Source organism: Megalobrama amblycephala, linkage group LG1 (genome assembly GCF_018812025.1).
Source record: "Megalobrama amblycephala isolate DHTTF-2021 linkage group LG1, ASM1881202v1, whole genome shotgun sequence".
Lineage (NCBI taxonomy): Eukaryota > Metazoa > Chordata > Actinopteri > Cypriniformes > Xenocyprididae > Megalobrama > Megalobrama amblycephala.
Window position 1 is genome coordinate 65703815 of NC_063044.1, and position 18400 is coordinate 65722214.

At 37.4% G+C, this 18400-nt stretch overlaps 1 protein-coding gene and 1 long non-coding RNA gene across 7 annotated transcripts; one reads left to right on the forward strand and one right to left on the reverse strand.

Annotated features, from left to right (window-relative positions):
- Positions 1–221: 221 nt before the first annotated feature.
- On the forward strand, positions 222–3414 carry LOC125280121. The gene is made up of 4 exons (XM_048210447.1): positions 222–416; positions 1652–2093; positions 2331–2543; positions 3000–3414. Exons 1-4 carry the CDS (start codon positions 412–414, stop codon positions 3234–3236), a joined length of 897 nt encoding a protein of 298 aa, XP_048066404.1. The 5' UTR covers positions 222–411; the 3' UTR covers positions 3237–3414.
- Positions 397–8949, reverse strand: LOC125280131. Of its 6 annotated transcripts, none has more exons than XR_007187541.1 (5): positions 5784–8949; positions 4430–4535; positions 2315–3088; positions 1247–2072; positions 397–860 (listed from the first exon to the last, which is right to left on the reverse strand). It is a non-coding gene; the product is annotated as an uncharacterized LOC125280131 (long non-coding RNA). The 6 variants fall into 6 exon arrangements; XR_007187540.1 differs by lacking the exon at positions 397–860 and having other exon boundaries at positions 1599–2072; positions 2315–2535; positions 3035–3088; XR_007187537.1 differs by lacking the exon at positions 397–860 and having other exon boundaries at positions 1599–2072; positions 2315–2535; positions 2993–3088.
- Positions 8950–18400: the final 9451 nt, after the last annotated feature.

Genomic DNA, 18400 nt, shown 5'->3' on the forward strand with positions numbered 1-18400 from the left:
AGTGCTGGGGGTCCTCCAGGACAGTTTTGGGAACCACTGCCCTAAACATATCCAACAAAAATGTGTTTTGGCCCATTTATAAGCCTTTAACTAGTCATAATATTTCACTATGTAAGTAAGGACATTTGGCCCCTCACAATACAGTTACAGTTAAACCTGGGGCGGGGGAGGGACAGAGGGAGGACATAGAGGCGGGGGAGGGACAGAGGGAGGACACAGAGGCGGGGGAGGGAGAAAGATGCTAGAAGGGAAGTGGGAGGGGAAGAGGTAGAGAAGGGGGAAAATAATAATTGGCCAAATGGTTACTATGTAGTCATCATGTGCCTTGGCGATATCTTCTGATTGGACTGCTGCCAAGTTCAAGACCACTGACACTCACTCATTTCATCATTCAGCAGCAACAACACACAGATGAGGTGAGAATTTTTACTTTTCTACAAACTGTGTAAAAGTTATAACTTCACAATAAAAATTCTTCCAATTAAATTAGTGATAGGTTCTGTATGAAAGTGACAAGACAGGCTAATATATGTTTTACAATTAATGAGAATTTAATCTGAGAGTAGCCTTTCTGACAGGAAAGTGTATTTTCTGAAGTATTTTTTTTACTTATTTTGAATTACATTAATTATTTTTAAAAAGTTATTAAGTAATTATAAAATATTCTGACAGTATTTGGTCTGAGAGGAAGTTTTCTGACAGGAAAGTGCTTTCTGAAGTAATTTTTACCTCAAATCAAGTTATATTAACAATTGTTTAAATTTTAGTGGGAAATTCAATATAATAAAAATATATTCTGACAGGATTTGGTCTGAGAGGAAGTTTTCTGACAGGAAAGTGTTTTCTGAAGTAATTTTTACCTCAAATCAAGTTGTATTAACAATTGTTTAAATTTTAGTGGGAAATTCAATATAATAAAAATATATTCTGACAGTATTTGGTCTGAGAGGAAGTTTTCTGACAGGAAAGTGTTTTCTGAAGTAATTTTTTTTTACCTCAAATCAAGTTATATTAACAATTGTTTAGTGGGAAATTTCAATATAATAAAAATATATTCTAACAGGATTTGGTCTGAGAGGAAGTTTTCTGACAGGAAAGTGTTTTCTGAAGTAATTTTTTACCTCAAATCAAGTTATATTAACAATTGTTTAGTGGGACATTTCAATATAATAAAAATATATTCTAACAGGATTTGGTCTGAGAGGAAGTTTTCTGACAGGAAAATGTTTTCTGAAGTAATTTTTACCTCAAATCAAGTTATATTAACAATTGTTTAGTGGGAAATTTCAATATAATAAAAATATATTCTAACAGGATTTGGTCTGAGAGGAAGTTTTCTGACAGGAAAATGTTTTCTGAAGTAATTTTTACCTCAAATCAAGTTATATTAACAATTGTTTAGTGGAAAATTTTAATATAATAAATATATTCTGACAGGAGTTTTTCTGACAGAAAAGTGTATTTTCCGAAATAATTTTTTAACTCAACCTAAAATGAGTTTGACACACCTGCACTAAACCAACTGAATGGTGAACCTATTGGACACAGATGTAGTTGTATAATTTGCGTACTGAATTGCTATTGGTCTTCTGTCTTACTCTTTCACTTCTGATGCTAATTAAATCAATGTGTATTTTCTCTTACCCTCCAGAATGGCAGCTGCAAGCTCTCCATACAGCAGGCCCACTCCCACCAAGCTCATGTGTGTGAACAATCGCACAAACCACCGTGCGAAGACCTATGAGGTCTCCAAAAACAAAACTGAGATCGGGTCATTTAAAACGACCACTATAAGTGCTCTCACCAATGGTGACAGAGCATTTATTGCGGCAGTTGATGGAGGCACCCCACTTTTTGAGAAGGGGGAGGCCTATATTATAAAAAATCACACCTTGTCCTTAAAATTCGGTCGGGAGTGTATTTTTCTTGGCCCTGGGGCAAAGAAATTTAAAACAGCACCTTTCACCGTGCCAGAGGCAGCGGAGAAGAAGGCGACGGATCTCCTCAGTCCTCCAACAGCCCTCGTGACAGGGGAAGAGGACGACCTTTTCACAAGGGGAGGATTCATCTCCCTGAAAGGAGAAATAGAAAAAGTGAGTGAATTAAGCTAGTAAATATTTCATTAAATAATTAAATTCAACTTTGTTTTCCCCAAAATGAAAATTCTATGACCACACATTTCTGCTCATTTGCTTTCATTGTTAAAAACTTTGATTAAAGACACATTTAATTCAGATTCCCAGCCAATGTTGTATCAGTTGTGTCTAAGCACCTGTTATTGTATTTACTTGCAGTGATTTAACAACAGTCCTACCATTGTGATCATGTAGTTGCAGGTAATCAGGATGACACGGGTGACCGATGGGGAGGTCCCCATCAGAGACCTGTCTCTGAGGTGTGGCCAGAAGTGCTTCGAGGTCTCCCTCTGGCGTGATGAGGCCCTTCATGAGATGAGTTTGGGAGATCAGGTTGAGATTTCACATCTCAAGGCAACACTCAAACCTGCTGCCAAATTTAACTCCTCGAGCTATACAACTGTGGAGGTACACAGCATACATTACGCATCATGTAGCCAAATTATTCTCCAATTGATTTTTCCTTCATCTTTCTACACTTGTGAGTTGTGTACCAAGGGGATATACATTTTTGAACTTTTTATATATCCATTGGTATTTTCATAATATTGGTAACACTATATAATAAGGCCCTATTAATGTTAATGAATTGACTATACATTAACACTGAGCAACACATTTGTTACAGTACTTATTAATATTTGTTACAGATGTTAATCAACAAAATACAACAGTTACACAACTTTCAGTTTGATAGTGTTTTAGTAAATGTTGAACTAAGCATTAATGAAGAATAATAAATGTTTTAGAAGTATTTTCATTGTTAGATCATGTTAACTTAGGTAGTCAACTAACATTAATAGTGTTCATGTCCATTGTTATATAGCGCCTTTACTGAGACTTGTTTATATTGTTACATTTCAGAAGGCTGAACTTCAAACTGTCGAGGAGGTGGTCACCATTGTAGGTGTCTCGGCAGAAGATGGAGGTGCCATGGTGCTTCTCTCCGACACCTATGATGAGTACAGTGTCCCAGAAGAAATATCAATGGACATTGGTGCTGATGAGCTCCCCATAATGTTAAAATTGTCTCACAATAAATATATTGTGCAACATATTGAACTGTTGGGGGATGCCATGGAGGGTGAAATGTTTGAGTAATTTAGAATAATCTTTTTTTGTTGTTGTTGTTGTTGTAGTTTTTGTTGTGTTTCTATTTTTTTAATAGTTTCATTTTTTTTTTTTTAAAGTTTACTCAAGTTCATGTTAATTTTAAATTTACAATTTACATAAATGTTCAGTATTTTACTTGTTTCATTTTTTATTAAATTAGTCAAGTTCATGTTCATTTTAATACATTTTTAATACATTTTGCTTTGCGTTTTCTTTCATGAATTATATAAAATTAATTTAAATAATCATTAAGTCTGATGTGATTTATCACCACCTCCCTATCATAAATTAAAGGTGCTCTGATCTTAATGCTACCAAGCATGTTAAACATAAGTTAGACCATTAAACAATTTTAATTTTAAAATTAAATTACTAGCTGTACTAAGTGTAATATTTTCTCTCTCTTACTTTCTTTTTTTTATAAACAAACATTTAATTGAAATCTTATTTCAACAAGTAATCCATTAGAACTGTGTACTAAATTAAATAGAAACTGGGATAGGCTCCAGCGGAGAGTGACTAAATTAATGCAGTAATTAATTACATAACATTAAATCATTATAACAGTTAATGATTAAATAATTATAACAGTTAATCATGTATTAATGTAATACTTATATAGAAGTAATATGTACATACAGTTTTTTTTTTTTTTTTTTTTTTTTTTTTTTAAAGAGTATTTGAAACTTTCTCTTTTTTTTTAATAATTTGTCAACTTAACCAAAACGAAACGAAGACCTGGTGAAAACAGGTGCCATTTAAAAGTCCAATTTAGGTTATTGATTGTCAAGGGCAAATTTTCCTGTATAAAGGGCAATTCTTATGATTACCAAACTTTCTGTCAAATAGTTACATTTAACCAAATCAAAATAGTTTACACAAAGTATATCAAATTACATATATGAAAAAAATGGAATTCAATCATTATAGAGTAGGGCTGAAATAATAATAATAATAATAATAATAATAATAATAATAAAAAAAACATTATTTCTGATTGTTGATCATGATATTGTAATGATTAATATCGATTAAAAGAATACATTAAATGTTGTATCATGCATGCCAAGTCAAGAACCATTTATGAATAAGTTAATTGGTTTTTACACATCAGAAAATAAAGACATTGTTATTTTAGTAGCATGAAAAACAAAGCTATTATAAGTTAATATCTTACTTACATCCTATCTGCAGTTTTTGATGTATTCAGTATTTGGCAGCAGGTCTGAGTTCCAAACTCCACTCGAGCAGGGCCTCATCACGCCAGAGGGACACAGATGGCCACACCTCAAAGACAAGTTGTTTGTTTGTTTGTTTGTTTATATATATATATATATATATATATATATATATATATATATATATATATATACAATCGATGTACAGACATTACATATATATACATATATATTTTTTTTTCATAAAAAAAATATACACATGTATTATCATTTACACCTTTCCCCCCATACAATTACCATGTGATACAATCTTTTTTTTCGTGCTATAAACACAGCCTTAAATGTTTTACTTTCATTATATTATTATTATTGTTAGAGAATATCAAGTTGCGTTGCACCATCGGTTTCCTTGCATGTTGATCAACCTCAAAGTTTGACTTGATAGAAAAGTTGTCATGTATAGGTATAAAACGGCTGCACATACAGTGTTTTCAACCACAAAGTTTCAAAGTCTCATTTCAGTTTTACTTATATTGAAATCACCGCAAAAATATTAACATAAAACTTTATAGTTCGGATATTAACAGTTATGTATACAGTAGTGATCAAAATAGAGTAAATTACCTTTTAAGAAATCCATGCATTTACGGATTACATTGTTTCGTCGGCAGGCGGCGACAAGTGACTGAAATGTATTTGTCATTAAATCATTTATTCAAGAAATTATTTCAATGCATCTGATGCATCCAGTAATGAAATAATATTCTATTCTATACATCTATCAGAACGAATTGGTTGATGACTCGCTGTACATTAAAGCTTCGTTCCTGAATGAACAAGCCAAATTAATCTGTTGAATCTCAATGACTCACTCGATAAAGGTGACTTGCTGCCACCTAGTGGCGGTTTTAATTTCACATTTAAAGTAGTATCAATTTTGAATTTAAAATAAAATAAAAAAATATATATTCAACGTTTTAAAACAAAGCATTATTTATGCCCTTTATTAATTAGCTGTTAATTAAGTCATTGTTGATCCCCTGTGTGCAGCATTAAACAATGATATTTCAGATGCATCTGATCCTTAGCATTGCAAAGATGAATTTTGATAGTTAACTCGTCAGCTATTTTTCGTCAGTTATTTTGTCTTGTTACTCATTTAATTTATTGATTAAATGTAAGAATTTGACAAAAATGATGATGCGTCTAGCAGACAACTTTCCCACAAAGGTTGAAGCTGTAATGACAGCAACTTTTTGCCTCATAACATCATTAATCATCATTAAACATCAATAATATCGTAATGTTACTCGTGATATTGTAATAATTGTAATAGCTTAGCCTACTTGCATCGTACCTGCATTCAGTTTTCAGAGTGCGTCACACAAAAACTCCCCTCAGAAAGACCTGCGTCACTGACTGAGCACATGGTGCGAACGCGACAAAAACTCTCGCGATATTAGCTTTTTTTTTTCTTCACCGGTAACTAATCTAAACGCATCTGATTGGTTATTGCATCCGGAGCTCAACAGAGATGTGTGTGATTGGTTGTAATGCTTAACACACACACAAAAAAGTATGAATCTTGAATGCCACATTTAAAATTATTTTCACATTTCACTTCAATTGTAACCGTACCTTCAAGACCTCTGATTTTTTCTTCTTCTTCCCATTTTGGAGGAAGCAGTGCAATTGTGTCTTCAAATGTAGCAATTTAATTTCCTCATCACCTTCACCTGGTAACTGTGACATCACCAGTCTTACAATATTATTATTACGAGTTGTTGCTATGTTATGATTAAGATTTTAAAATATGCTCACTAATAAAAAAAAAAAAAAGAATCATTGAGGCTGTTAGTGTAACATACAATTATATATAAATAACTTGTACTATCTGTCTGTCAGTCTATCAGAACGAATTGGTTGATGACTCGCTGTACATTAACGCTTCGTTCCTGAATGAACAAGCCAAATTGAATCTGTTGAATCTCAATGACTCACTCAATAAAGGTGACTTGCTGCCACCTAGTGGCGGTTTTAATTTCACATTTAAAGTATTGTTAGAAATTTTGAATTTAAAATAAATATTCAACGTTTTATGTTTAAAACAAAGCATTATTTATGTACTTTATTAATTAGCTATTAATTAAGTCATTGTTGATCCCCTGTGAGCTGCATTAAACAATGATATTTCAGATGCATCCATTTCCTCAGCATTGCAAAGATGAATTTTGATAGTTAATTCATCAGCTATTTTTTTGGCAGTTATTTTGTCTTGTTACTCATTTAATTTAGTTATTGATTACATGTAAGAATTTGACAAAAGATGATGCATACTTCATCTACATGCATGACAGCAACTTTTTGCCTTTTAACTGTAAAACATCATTAATGTCGATTTTTACTCGTGATATTGTAATAATGTCGATTAAAAAAGTACATTAAGCGTTTTTGTGTGGGGAGGAAAAGGTTGTATGCCGCACAGAGAAGAACGTTTATTAATTAGTTACATTTTATGCATGAGAAAATCAAGACATTGTTATTTTAATAGCATAAAAGACTAAAGGATTATAATTTAATATCTTACTTGCATTGTATCTGCACTTTTCCACGCGCAGTAGCCTATTTAGAGTGCGTCACACACTGACTGAAATTCCCCTCAGAAAGTCCTGCGTCACTGACTGAGCACATGGCGCGAAAGTGACAAAAACTCCCTCGATATCAGTAGATTTTTTTTTCTCCACCGGTAACTAAACTCATCTGATTGGTTATTGCCTTCTGAGCTCAACAGTGCGATTGGTTGTAATGATCAATGCATAGTACGTGAGCATTCATGTAATACCGCAACACATTTCACATTTCACTTCAAGTGACAGTCGAAATAGATTTATTTTGATTGTCATTTTACCCCCTTGTCTTGAATATGCATTTTTGTCCACTTTTGAAGGATCAGAACAATTGTGTCTCATAATGTAGCAATTTAATTTCCTCATTATCTTCACCTGTGACAACGTAACTCGCATCACCACAATAGCTGTTCTTACAATAGAAATGTATTATTATTATTATTACTAGCTGTTGAAATGTCATGAATTTAAATATGCTATCAAACTATGGATTTTAAAATATGCCTACTGTTAAAAATGAATCATTGTTATTGTTTAAGATTTAGAAAACTTTTTGTTATGTTGGAGTTTTGGGGATTACCGTCGTGATGACGAGTGGAGCTTGACGTTAGGATGACGACTGGCGCTCACCATGGCACGTTTTCAGCTGTTGAAACACACAGTGATGATCTTGATCATTGAGTAGTTGAAAGTTGAAGAAGAAAGAATTCTTCTTAGATATTCAACTATCCTCATGATTGGGAAAGAGGGAGATCTGTTCACAAGGTGGAGGATAAATCTCCCTACAAGAAAGTAATAAAAATGTGTAGTCAATTCTTATTAAATACTATATTAAAAATATTATATATTTAACCATATAATTGCCTTTTAAATTTTATCAAGAGTGACACAATAATAACATGCTCTACTCTTGATGCATCAAAGCAAATTTTCCAAACCCGTTCTGTTGGAAGTTTTGCAACAGCATGTATTATATTTTTGTCTCCTCGCGCTACATCGCATCCAGTTGAAACAATGATTGTAGTGGTTTCTTGCTTTTTGACGCCTCGTACACAGTCTACTTTCTGGGGGTAAGGGCATTTCTATTTCCCAGAATGCTTTGCAAGAGACTTAATCGGAAGAGCAAAATTTACTTTATTCACTGTCTGGTTTCACAGACAGGGCGTAGGATAATTTAAGTAACTTTTATAAACATACCCTTGAAAAAAATGTTGTGCATCTTTAGACAAAACAATGACTTTACAAGATATGTCAGTGCAAGTTCAGTTTAAACAGCCCAAACATGCATTTTATTCTCGGACTAGCTTTAGCCTTGTTTTGTCTATGAGTTTTTACGCAAGATGAATGAAAGAGAGAACATTTTTTGTCATGTTGGAGTTTTGCGGGTTACCATCGTGGTGACGAATGGAGCCTGACGTTAGGATGACGACCGGCGCTGTGCTTCGCAGTACATGGTGCTGCTGTTTAACACTTACGAGGAGTACAGTGTAAGTGCAGCTCCAGCCATGGACATCGGTGCTGAAAAGCTCCCTATCTCATGAAACTCAAAAGCATTATGTGTATATCTAAGTAATGATCAGTTGAGGGATGAAATTGATGAGCTTAGTGAGGTATGAGGGTTTCACGTAGTGATGGTAAGGCGTCGCAGTTGTTCAAAATTGGCTGTGAAATCCCTGATGTTAATACACTTTATTCTCATTGGTCAGATTCTGCGATGACAAGGATGACGTGTTATATGTTTTTCTTTGACAACTTCCTGTATTTATCTTGATAAAAATCTATCTATCTATCTATCTCTATTTATCTGACTATTTCTATCTAAATCTATATATCAAACTAATCTATTTCACTATCTTTCTCTGACTATTTCTATCTATCTATCTATCTATCTATCTATTAAACTACTAAACTAAAACTTAAACTTCAAACTTCAAACTTTTAAAACTGTTTCAAACTTTCTGGCTAGGCTTTTTCAAGCCAACTTAAAGTTTGTCTCGACGAACTTTTTTATCTAGTTTACTTTGCAGCTGCACACTACCCCCAGGCAGCCTACAACTTCGATACATTGAGTGTAAAAATGTATTTTGTTTTACACAACATGGGATGGATTTGAAATGATAGATAGGCTATGAAATTATATATATATATATATATATATATATATATATATATATATATATATATATATATATATATATATATATATGTGTGTGTGTGTATTTAACAGTCACAGCATATCTATTAGGCCTATTTTGAGTTTTGTTTTCATAGAGAAGTGTAGGACATGTCAAATATTCAGGTAATCCTTCTGTTTCATAATACATGTATAGGCAACATGCTATTTTTTCCTTTTCTTAAAGTTATAACTTTTGTTTAAGGCAATATTCTGAGTTTATTTCATTAATATTGAGTATTAATGAATGTCAGACAAAACGGTGTTTTATTTTCTCTGCCAACTAAACTTCCAATGCATATCAGAAATGTTGTGTGACTGACTCGTAGCACACTGAGCAGTGTTTCATTCCTGAATGTCTTTGAACAAATCAGTTGACTGAGTGATTCAATGGCCCAAAAGATTGTAGAGATCCAATTGATATATTCTTGAATGAATCAGCGTTTTGAACGAATAGCTTAAATAAATGACTCAATGATTAGCACAATGACTTGCTGACACCTACTGGCAACATTAATTTCATAATCCAGTTATCGTTTAATTTTGTCATTTAAAATTTTCTGTATTCAAAATGATGTTTAAAACATTAATATGATTACATTATGCAATTGTAATTCCTACACATATACTGCCCTCTCTGAGCAATCTAACTCATAAATCTAAAAGCAACTGCAGGTGGTGCTTCTTTGACACCTCTGCAAGCCTTTGTTTGATACTGATTTAATTGGTAACAACCTGTAGCATCATTTTATTGTAATTTAAATGACTAAATTTAAGAACTTAACATTAAAGAAAGCATACATATTTAATAAGATTAGGAAAAATCCTAAAATCCCCTGAAAATCAATTAATCAACTAAATCAATTACAGTTAATTTCTGACACAGACAGATAGCAATAAATAGGCTATAAAAATACTCTTTATCTTATTATTGTTAGTGTTATTTCAGGGTTTTGATATATATCCTAATATTGATAAAGTAGGCTATAATTGATATCTTCTTAAGAGAGCACTATAACGGTTATTTTTAACACTGTTTTAACATTTTTCCCTTTATTTAATTATTTTAAAATGTGTGATAGCCTATTTCGAATTGGCATAAACGAGTTCACCTCCGTCAAATCATCCAATTCGCATTTTAAGTCCATCTCTCTATAGCACCGCTTTGATGAACTAATAACATGTAATATATTTCATATCTGTCATATTTCAAATTCATCCCATGTCCAAAACTCAGGGTGTTGTCTAAAACAAAAGTTATGACTGCTGCATATTTACATCGATAGGCTACTGATTTGCACTTTTTTAATTCAGTGTATACCTATACATTCGCTGGCCAGTGCGTTGAGCAGCTTCGCTAGATTTTTATATTTGGTCACTTCAATAAAACAGGCATTGTGCCAACGTTGTAGAATGGGGGTAATTGTGTGCAGCTGCAAAGAAAATTTTTTGCCAATTTTTTGTTTTTTCGTTTTCATTTTGAAAATGAAAAACGAAAAAAAAGTGCGGTTTTCTCATTTTTCTGATTTCAATATCAAATCAAAACATGAATGAACGGAAGATACCCTGATTGTGGTGGAGGCGTTTTTCGTATTTCCCATTTTCAATTTGAGCATGTAATCGAAAATACAAAAAAACAGTCATTATTTGTTTTTTAAATATTGTATTTGTAAACGAATAAGGAAATAAGTCCTTTTTCAATTTTCCGAATTTGATTTCTTAATTGAATATGAAAAGAACGAATGATACACGGATTTCAGACCTGCAATGGACAGTTCCATTGAGTAAAACAGAAATGGAAAGTGTCATTAAAACAGAAGTCAATAAGTTATGGCAAGGACAATGGTAAAAGGAGACCAAAGGTCTTTTTTTATATAAAGTACAAAAGCAAGTGACAACAAGGAGGCAGGGTGGTTGGAAGCAAAGACTAAGAATTGGACATAGCCTACAGGTCTCAATCATAATCTCAGTCACTTAGGGAAACACACAACAGGACTGTGCATAAATTGTGACAAAAGAGAGACTGTAGAACATGTATTGCTAGAGTGTGAAGCATACAGGACAGAGAGAACCATACTGTTAGAAAAAGTCAAAGAATTAGGATATACATTTGTCAATAAAGGATTTACTTTCTTTTTATACAACAAAACCATCAGCATGGCTAGTTCTCATGAGATACTTAAAAACTCATGTAACTTATGTACATACAGGTGCTGGTCATATAATTAGAATATCATCAAAAAGTTGATTTATTTCACTAATTCCATTCAAAAAGTGAAACTTGTATATTATATTCGTTCATTACACACAGACTGATATATTTCAAATGTTTATTTCTTTTAATTTTCATTATTATAACTGACAACTAAGGAAAATCCCAAATTCAGTGTCTAAATTAGAATAGTATTTAAGACCAATACAAAGAAAGGATTTTTAGAAATCTTGGCCAACTGAAAAGTATGAACATGAAAAGTATGAGCATGTACAGCACTCAATACTTAGTTGGGGCTCCTTTTGCCTGAATTACTGCAGCAATGCGGCATGGCATGGAGTTCCAAAGGAAATGCAAAATTTACTTTCATCAGAGAACATAACTTTGGACCACTCAGCAGCGGTCCAGTCCTTTTGTCTTTAGCCCAGGCAAGATGCTTCTGACGCTGTCTGTTCAAGAGTGGCTTGACACAAGGAATGTGACAGCTGAAACCCATGTCTTGCATACATCTGTGTGTAGTGGTTCTTGAAGCACTGACTCCAGCTGCAGTCCACTCTTTGTGTATCTCCCCCACATTTTTGAATGGGTTTTGTTTCACAATCCTCTCCAGGGTGCGGTTATCCCTATTGCTTGTACACTTTTTTCTATCACATCTTTTCCTTCCCTTCGCCTCTCTATTAATGTGCTTGGACACAGAGCTCTGTGAACAGCCAGCCTCTTTTGCAATGACCTTTTGTGTCTTGCCCTCCTTGTGCAAGGTGTCAATGGTCATCTTTTGGACAACTGTCAGGTCAGCAGTCTTCCCCATGATTGTGTAGCCTACAGAACTAGACTGAGAGACCATTTAAAGGCCTTTGCAGGTGTTTTGAGTTAATTAGCTGATTAGAGTGTGGCACCAGGTGTCTTCAATATTGAACCTTTTCACAGTATTCTAATTTTCTGAGATGCTGAATTTGGGATTTTCCTTAGTTGTCAGTTATAATCATCAAAATTAAAATAAATAAACATTTGAAATATATCAGTCTGTGTGTAATTAATGAATATAATATTAGTGAAATAAATCAACTTTTTAATGATATTGTAATTATATGACCAGCACCTGTATATGCTGCCACTGAGCCAAATAATGAGAAAGAACCAAATAGCATATCACAGTTATGCAGATGACACCCAGATTTATCTAGCCCTATCACTTAAAGACTACATTTTATGTGCCTAAACCTCTTTCAGTTAAACAAAGGTAAAACTGAAGTCATTGCATTTGGAAACAAAGATGAAGTTCTCAAAGTGAACGCCTACTGTTACGTTCCACGTATGTTTTGTATTTTTTGTTTTTTCCTCCCTCTCTTTTGTTATCTATTGAGTTATTTAGGTATATCTTATTGGACGGGAAAACCAGCAATCATCCTTGTGATGTTATGATGTTCTGACGTCATGACCAGCGTTCTGCCAATCTGCGGGTGACTGATCGTTTAAAGGGCTTTGTCGGCGTTCCACCTGCAGTAAGCGTTTGGGCTTCGGACCTCACTCACCTTTGTTGAGCCAGAAGCAGCCAGCCAACCTACGAGTCTTTGAACTGTTCACTTAGTCTGTTGTTTACTGAGACGGCATTTCTGTGATTTGTTTGATGCACTCGTGTAATAGTTAACCTGATGGAGTTAGAGCGTGATACAAGTTTCACATGTTCATTGTATGTGCGCATTTGTATGCTGGTGTGAAGTCGTTATCTGTTAACCACTTGATTTGGTCTTGATTGGCAAATAATGATCCCTTTGTTATGTACAGCCCTACTCAGTGTTAATCTCAACCTCACTGACAATTGTTAATTCCGTAGTGCGTGACGGCTCGAACTGGTAGCTAGTACTCTATGTTAGTTAGTGTGTGGGTGTATTTTGGTTATTTATATAGTAAAGTTTAGTTAAGGCGTCACATACGCCAAAGATTTCAGTTTTGTTTCTACATTTTATTTTTAGTAGTTAGTTTAGGGGCGTGGGCGCTAGTTAATGGATTTTGTTTTGATTATTTCTTGATTATTATTTTTTTTGGAAACACCCTCATTTTTTCTTTTATTGAGTTCATGTTTTTATTGTATTGTCTAAATTCTCCCCGTGTCAATAAATATTGGGTTATTTCTGCATCCCTTGTTGTCTGGTCTGTTCTCCCTCACACTGCAACAGCTGCATCTCACCTAAATGTTGCATTCATTCCATTTAACATCTTTAAATACGTAACTGTCACAGACATGGCTTGCGACCATGTATCGATTACCAGGCACTTAACTCCATCACCGTCAAGTTCAGGTACCCCCCTCCTCTCGTCCCAGCGGCCCTGGAACATCTCCGTGGTGCCACTGTGTTCACCAAGTTGGACCTCCGCAGCGCATACAACCTCATCCGGATACGCGAGGGGGAAGAGTGCAAGACCGCCCACCGGCCACTACGAGTACCTGGTGATGCCTGGTACTGCCTGGTCAATGCCTCCTCTGTATTCCGGGACTTCATCCATGAGGTGCTCTAGGAGTTCCTCCACAAATTTGTGCTGGTCTACATTGACAACATCTTGATCTACTCCCGGAGCATGAACCATCAAGAACTGGCCCACACCCACAACAGGAGCTCCAACGTTTCCTCGGCTTCGCCAGTTTCTACAGACGTTTCATCCAGAACTACAGCTCCATCACCAGCCCGCTCACAATCCTCCTCCGCAATAAACCCAAGTCTCTGTCCTGGACTCCAGCTGCCACAGAAGCATTCGACATCCTCAAGAAGGCCTTCACCACCGCTCCTCTCCTGGTCCACCCTGACCCAGACAAACCCTTCATTGTGGAAGTGGATGCCTCCACCACAGGAGTAGGAGCGGTACTCTCACATCAGCAGGGGAATCCGAGCCGCCTCCATCCATGTGCCTTCTCCCGCAAACTCAACCCAACAGAGGTTAACTATGATATCGGCAACTGAGAACTTCTTGCTGTCAAGTTGGCCCTCGAGGAGTGGAGGCATTGGTTGGAGGGAGCCAGACACCCGTTCCTGGTACTAACTGACCATAAAAATCTGGAGTACCTCCAAGCTGCTAAAAGACTCAACCCCAGACAGGCCCATTGGGCGCTGTTCTTCACAAACTTTAACTTCACCATCTCCTACTGATCCGGCTCCAGAAACATTAAAGCAGATGCCTTATCAAGACTTCATGCTCCAGAAGAAAACACAGAAGAACCTGAGTCCATTCTCCCTGAGCAGATAATTGTCAGTCCCATCACCTGGTCCACCGAGACCCTTCCCTCCTCCAATGCCTCCACCAACACTCTGCCGGGTTGCCCACCGGGCTTGCAGTATGTCACCAGGACATGGCTCACTCCACTTATTCACTCTGCCCACTCTTCACTCGGCACTGGCCACCCGGGGGTCAATGAAACCCTCTCGCTGCTGAAGGAGCGCTTCTGGTGGCCCAACATGGCAGCCGATGTCAGAATTTACGTGCAGGGATGAAAGGAATGTGCCTTCTCTAAGAGCCCACGCCATCTACCATCCAGCAAGCTTCTTCCTCTGCCTGTTCCTAATTGACCCTGGTCACACCTAGGATTGGACTTCGTCACTGACCTCCCATTCTCCAATGAATGTACCTGCATACTAGTTGTGGTGGACAGGTTCTCTAAATCCTGTCGTCTCATCGCTCTGAAAGGATTCCCCACTGCTATGGAAACTGCTGAAATCATGTTTAACCATGTGTTCTGATAATACGGTATCCCCGAAGACGTCGTGTCTGATAGAGGACCACAGTTCATCTCCCGAGTGTGGAAGGCTTTCCTCTCGCTCCTAGGTGTTACCGTCAGCCTCTCGTCAGGATACCATCCACAGATGAAAGGGCAGACGGAACGGAAGATTCAAGAGATTGGTCGCTTCCTCCGTACCTTCTGTCATGGCCACCAGGACTCTTGGAACCAGTACCTGGGTTGGGCCGAGTATGTGCAGAACTCCCTTTGCCAACCGACCACCAGACTAACACCCTTCCAGTGCGTACTTGGTTACCAACCCCCACTGTTCCCCTGGACCGGGGAACCATCAGACATACCATCTGTGGATTACTGGTTCTGAGAGAGCGAGAGGGTCTGGGACTCAGCACATCACCAGCAGCAACATGCTCTCCATAGGCGCAGGATGACAGCAGACCTTCGCCGCTCCGAAGCTCCTGCATACCAACCTGGACAGAAGGTCTGGCTGTCCACCAGGGACATCCATTTGTGCTTACCATGCCGTAAGCTGAGTCCCAGGTTTATTGGCCCATTCACCATCTTAGAGCAGGTCAACCTGGTCACCTACAAGCTCCAGTTACCACCTGAGTACTGCATTCACCCCACATTCCATGTGTCACTTCTGAAACCTCACCACCCTTCTGTTCCTCTCTCCACAGAGCCTGGTGTGACCGAAGCCGAGCCCCCCCTTCCACTCATACTGGACGACGGAGCTGCAGACGAGGTGCGAGGGATCTTGGACTCCCGACGCCGGGGTGGTCAGCTCGAGTATCTCGTGGACTGGGAGGTTTAAGGTCCTGAGGAACAGTCCTGGATTCCACGTAACAACATTCTTGATCCCAACCTGCTAGACACTTTCCACACTGCTCATCCCAACAGACCTGCCCCTCGTGGAAGAGGAAGACCACCACGACGTCGGGGTCCTCGGCCCTCAGGAGCGGGCCCTGGAGGGGGGGGGGTACTGTCACAGACACGCCAGGCTCCAGCATCCACCAATCACAGCGCACACCTTCCCCTGAGTACTAATCACTGCCACCTGCATCTCATCAGTGCACTCATCACCAGCACTATTTAAAGGGCACCTATTATGCCCCTTTTTACAAGATGTAATATTGGTCTTGGGTGTCCCCAGAATGTATTTGTGAAGTTTCAGCACAAAATACCCCACAGTTAATTTATTATAACCATTTGAAAATGTCATTTTTGGGGCCTGTTTTAAAAAGAGCTGTTTTGGTGTGTATCACCTTAAATATAAATGAGCTGCATATCCCCGCCCTGCCTTTGGATGAGGGCGTAACTTGCATACCTATGGCAATAAACAGAGACCCGCTGTTTTGTATGGCATTCAGCCGTACATGTTTGAACCGGAATCAGACCCAGATGATGAAGAGACTCCGGCAGAAGAAACACAATTGAGAATGGAGCAGGACGTCTCTGAATGGTTATTTGATACATTTATGTACTTATAGAGTTTTAATCGCGTCCCCTTTGCAATTATGGATGTGCAACACACACACACACACACTGTGATAACGTTCGCGCAATTTTTTGAAACTACAAACACAAATACTGTGATAACGTTTGCTAAGTACAAACGAAATTATATTTATGCGAGGGAACGGTTGCGTCATGTTGACATTACTTGTCGTACAGGTGCTTATGTGGCAAATGTGAGAAGATGGCTACAGAACTATACAAACAAGGTTTAAATTATAAACACAGACATTCTACGACGACGACAACAACTTTAGACGCATTTGTTATTGAATTGGCTGACATCGACTGAAATGACTATTTGCTCAAAAAACATTAAATACACTTACTTCTTCTGGAGGTGACGTTGGATCGCGAACAGTAGGCAACTGCAACTATCCACACTTGAGGATTAACTTTGAAGCAAGACCTGCTTTGAATTGACCCTCGTTTTCAAAACAGTCAGTCAAAAAATGATTCGCGCAAACATAAACGTATTTTGGAATTTTGAGTGGCGCCTTTCCTTCGTAAATAAAATCCATCCACTGCGTTTTCAGTGGCTCTGATGTCGGAAGTAAGTGAAAACTACTATGTTCATTATTACATCCCACAACATAACACTTTCTGTTTCTTAGGAGACATTACCGGCTGTCGTTGAAACAATGGAGGATGATTGACAGATCCCCGAGGGCGGGGTCTACCGTCTATGCCAAAACCAGATTGTCAATCAAACCACGTGGGTGGGGCTTAGCGCAATTCTACGTCACAGTGAGAGCAATCTTAGAACAGGGCGTTCTGAGACAGTGCTTATGAATTATTGAGATTGTAAAAAAACCACTGGGTGGATTTTTCTCATTCTAGGGTGGTTTTGCTCACACACTGCCAACACACATTTATGGTCAAACACCATGTAAAAGTGAATTTTGCATAATAGGTGCCCTTTAAGACACTCACACACACAGTCACATTGTCCGGTCTCGTTCGCATCAAGGAACTTACCTCTATGCTTACCTCAAGGACTCCATTGCTACTTACCTGTCTCCTGTGTCTCCGTACTACCTCCTGTGCTCCAAGTCTGTGTGTGAGTGTCATCCGCCAGCATTCTCCAGTCTGCTACCGCTGCCAACCTGCAAACCACAAAGGACAGTATTATCACCCATTCATTCATCACTCACTTCTACAACTGCTATTGGTGTGATTTTGGAGTCAGACCTGAGTTTCAGTAGTCATGTAAAGACATTGCAAGAATTAGATGCTTTGTCTCCAGTTAAGACTTAGAGAAACTTTTTCATGCTTTCATCACCAGCAGGATTATTGTAATGGACTCCTCACTGGCCTTCCCAAAAAGACCATAAGACAGCTGCAGCTCGTACAGAATGCTGCTGCCAGGATTCTGAGCAGAACCAGAAAACATGAACACATCACACCAGTCCTCAGGTCCTTGCACTGGCTTCCAGTTACATTTAGAATTTATTTTAAAGTACTGTTACTTGTTTATAAATCACTCAATGGCCTAGGACCTCAATACATTGCAGATACTCTCATAAAATATAAGCCTAACAGATCATTCAGATCATCAACATTAAGTCCCAAATACGGGGTTCACTCAAAGCAAGGAGAGTCTGCTTTTAGCTGTTACGCCAGCCTCAGCTAGAACCAGCTTCCAGAAGAGATCAGATGTGCTCCAAAAGTAGCCACATTCAAATCCAGACTCAAAACACATCTTTTTATCTATGCATTT

What these genes read in the sequence shown, in the direction of transcription:
- LOC125280121 (XM_048210447.1), top strand. An exon ending in TGAAAGGAGAAATAGAAAAA is followed by an intron (nt 2,094 to 2,330) that starts GTGAGTGAATTA and finishes GTGATCATGTAG; the next exon opens with TTGCAGGTAATCAGGATGAC. An exon ending in CGAGCTATACAACTGTGGAG is followed by an intron (nt 2,544 to 2,999) that starts GTACACAGCATA and finishes GTTACATTTCAG; the next exon opens with AAGGCTGAACTTCAAACTGT.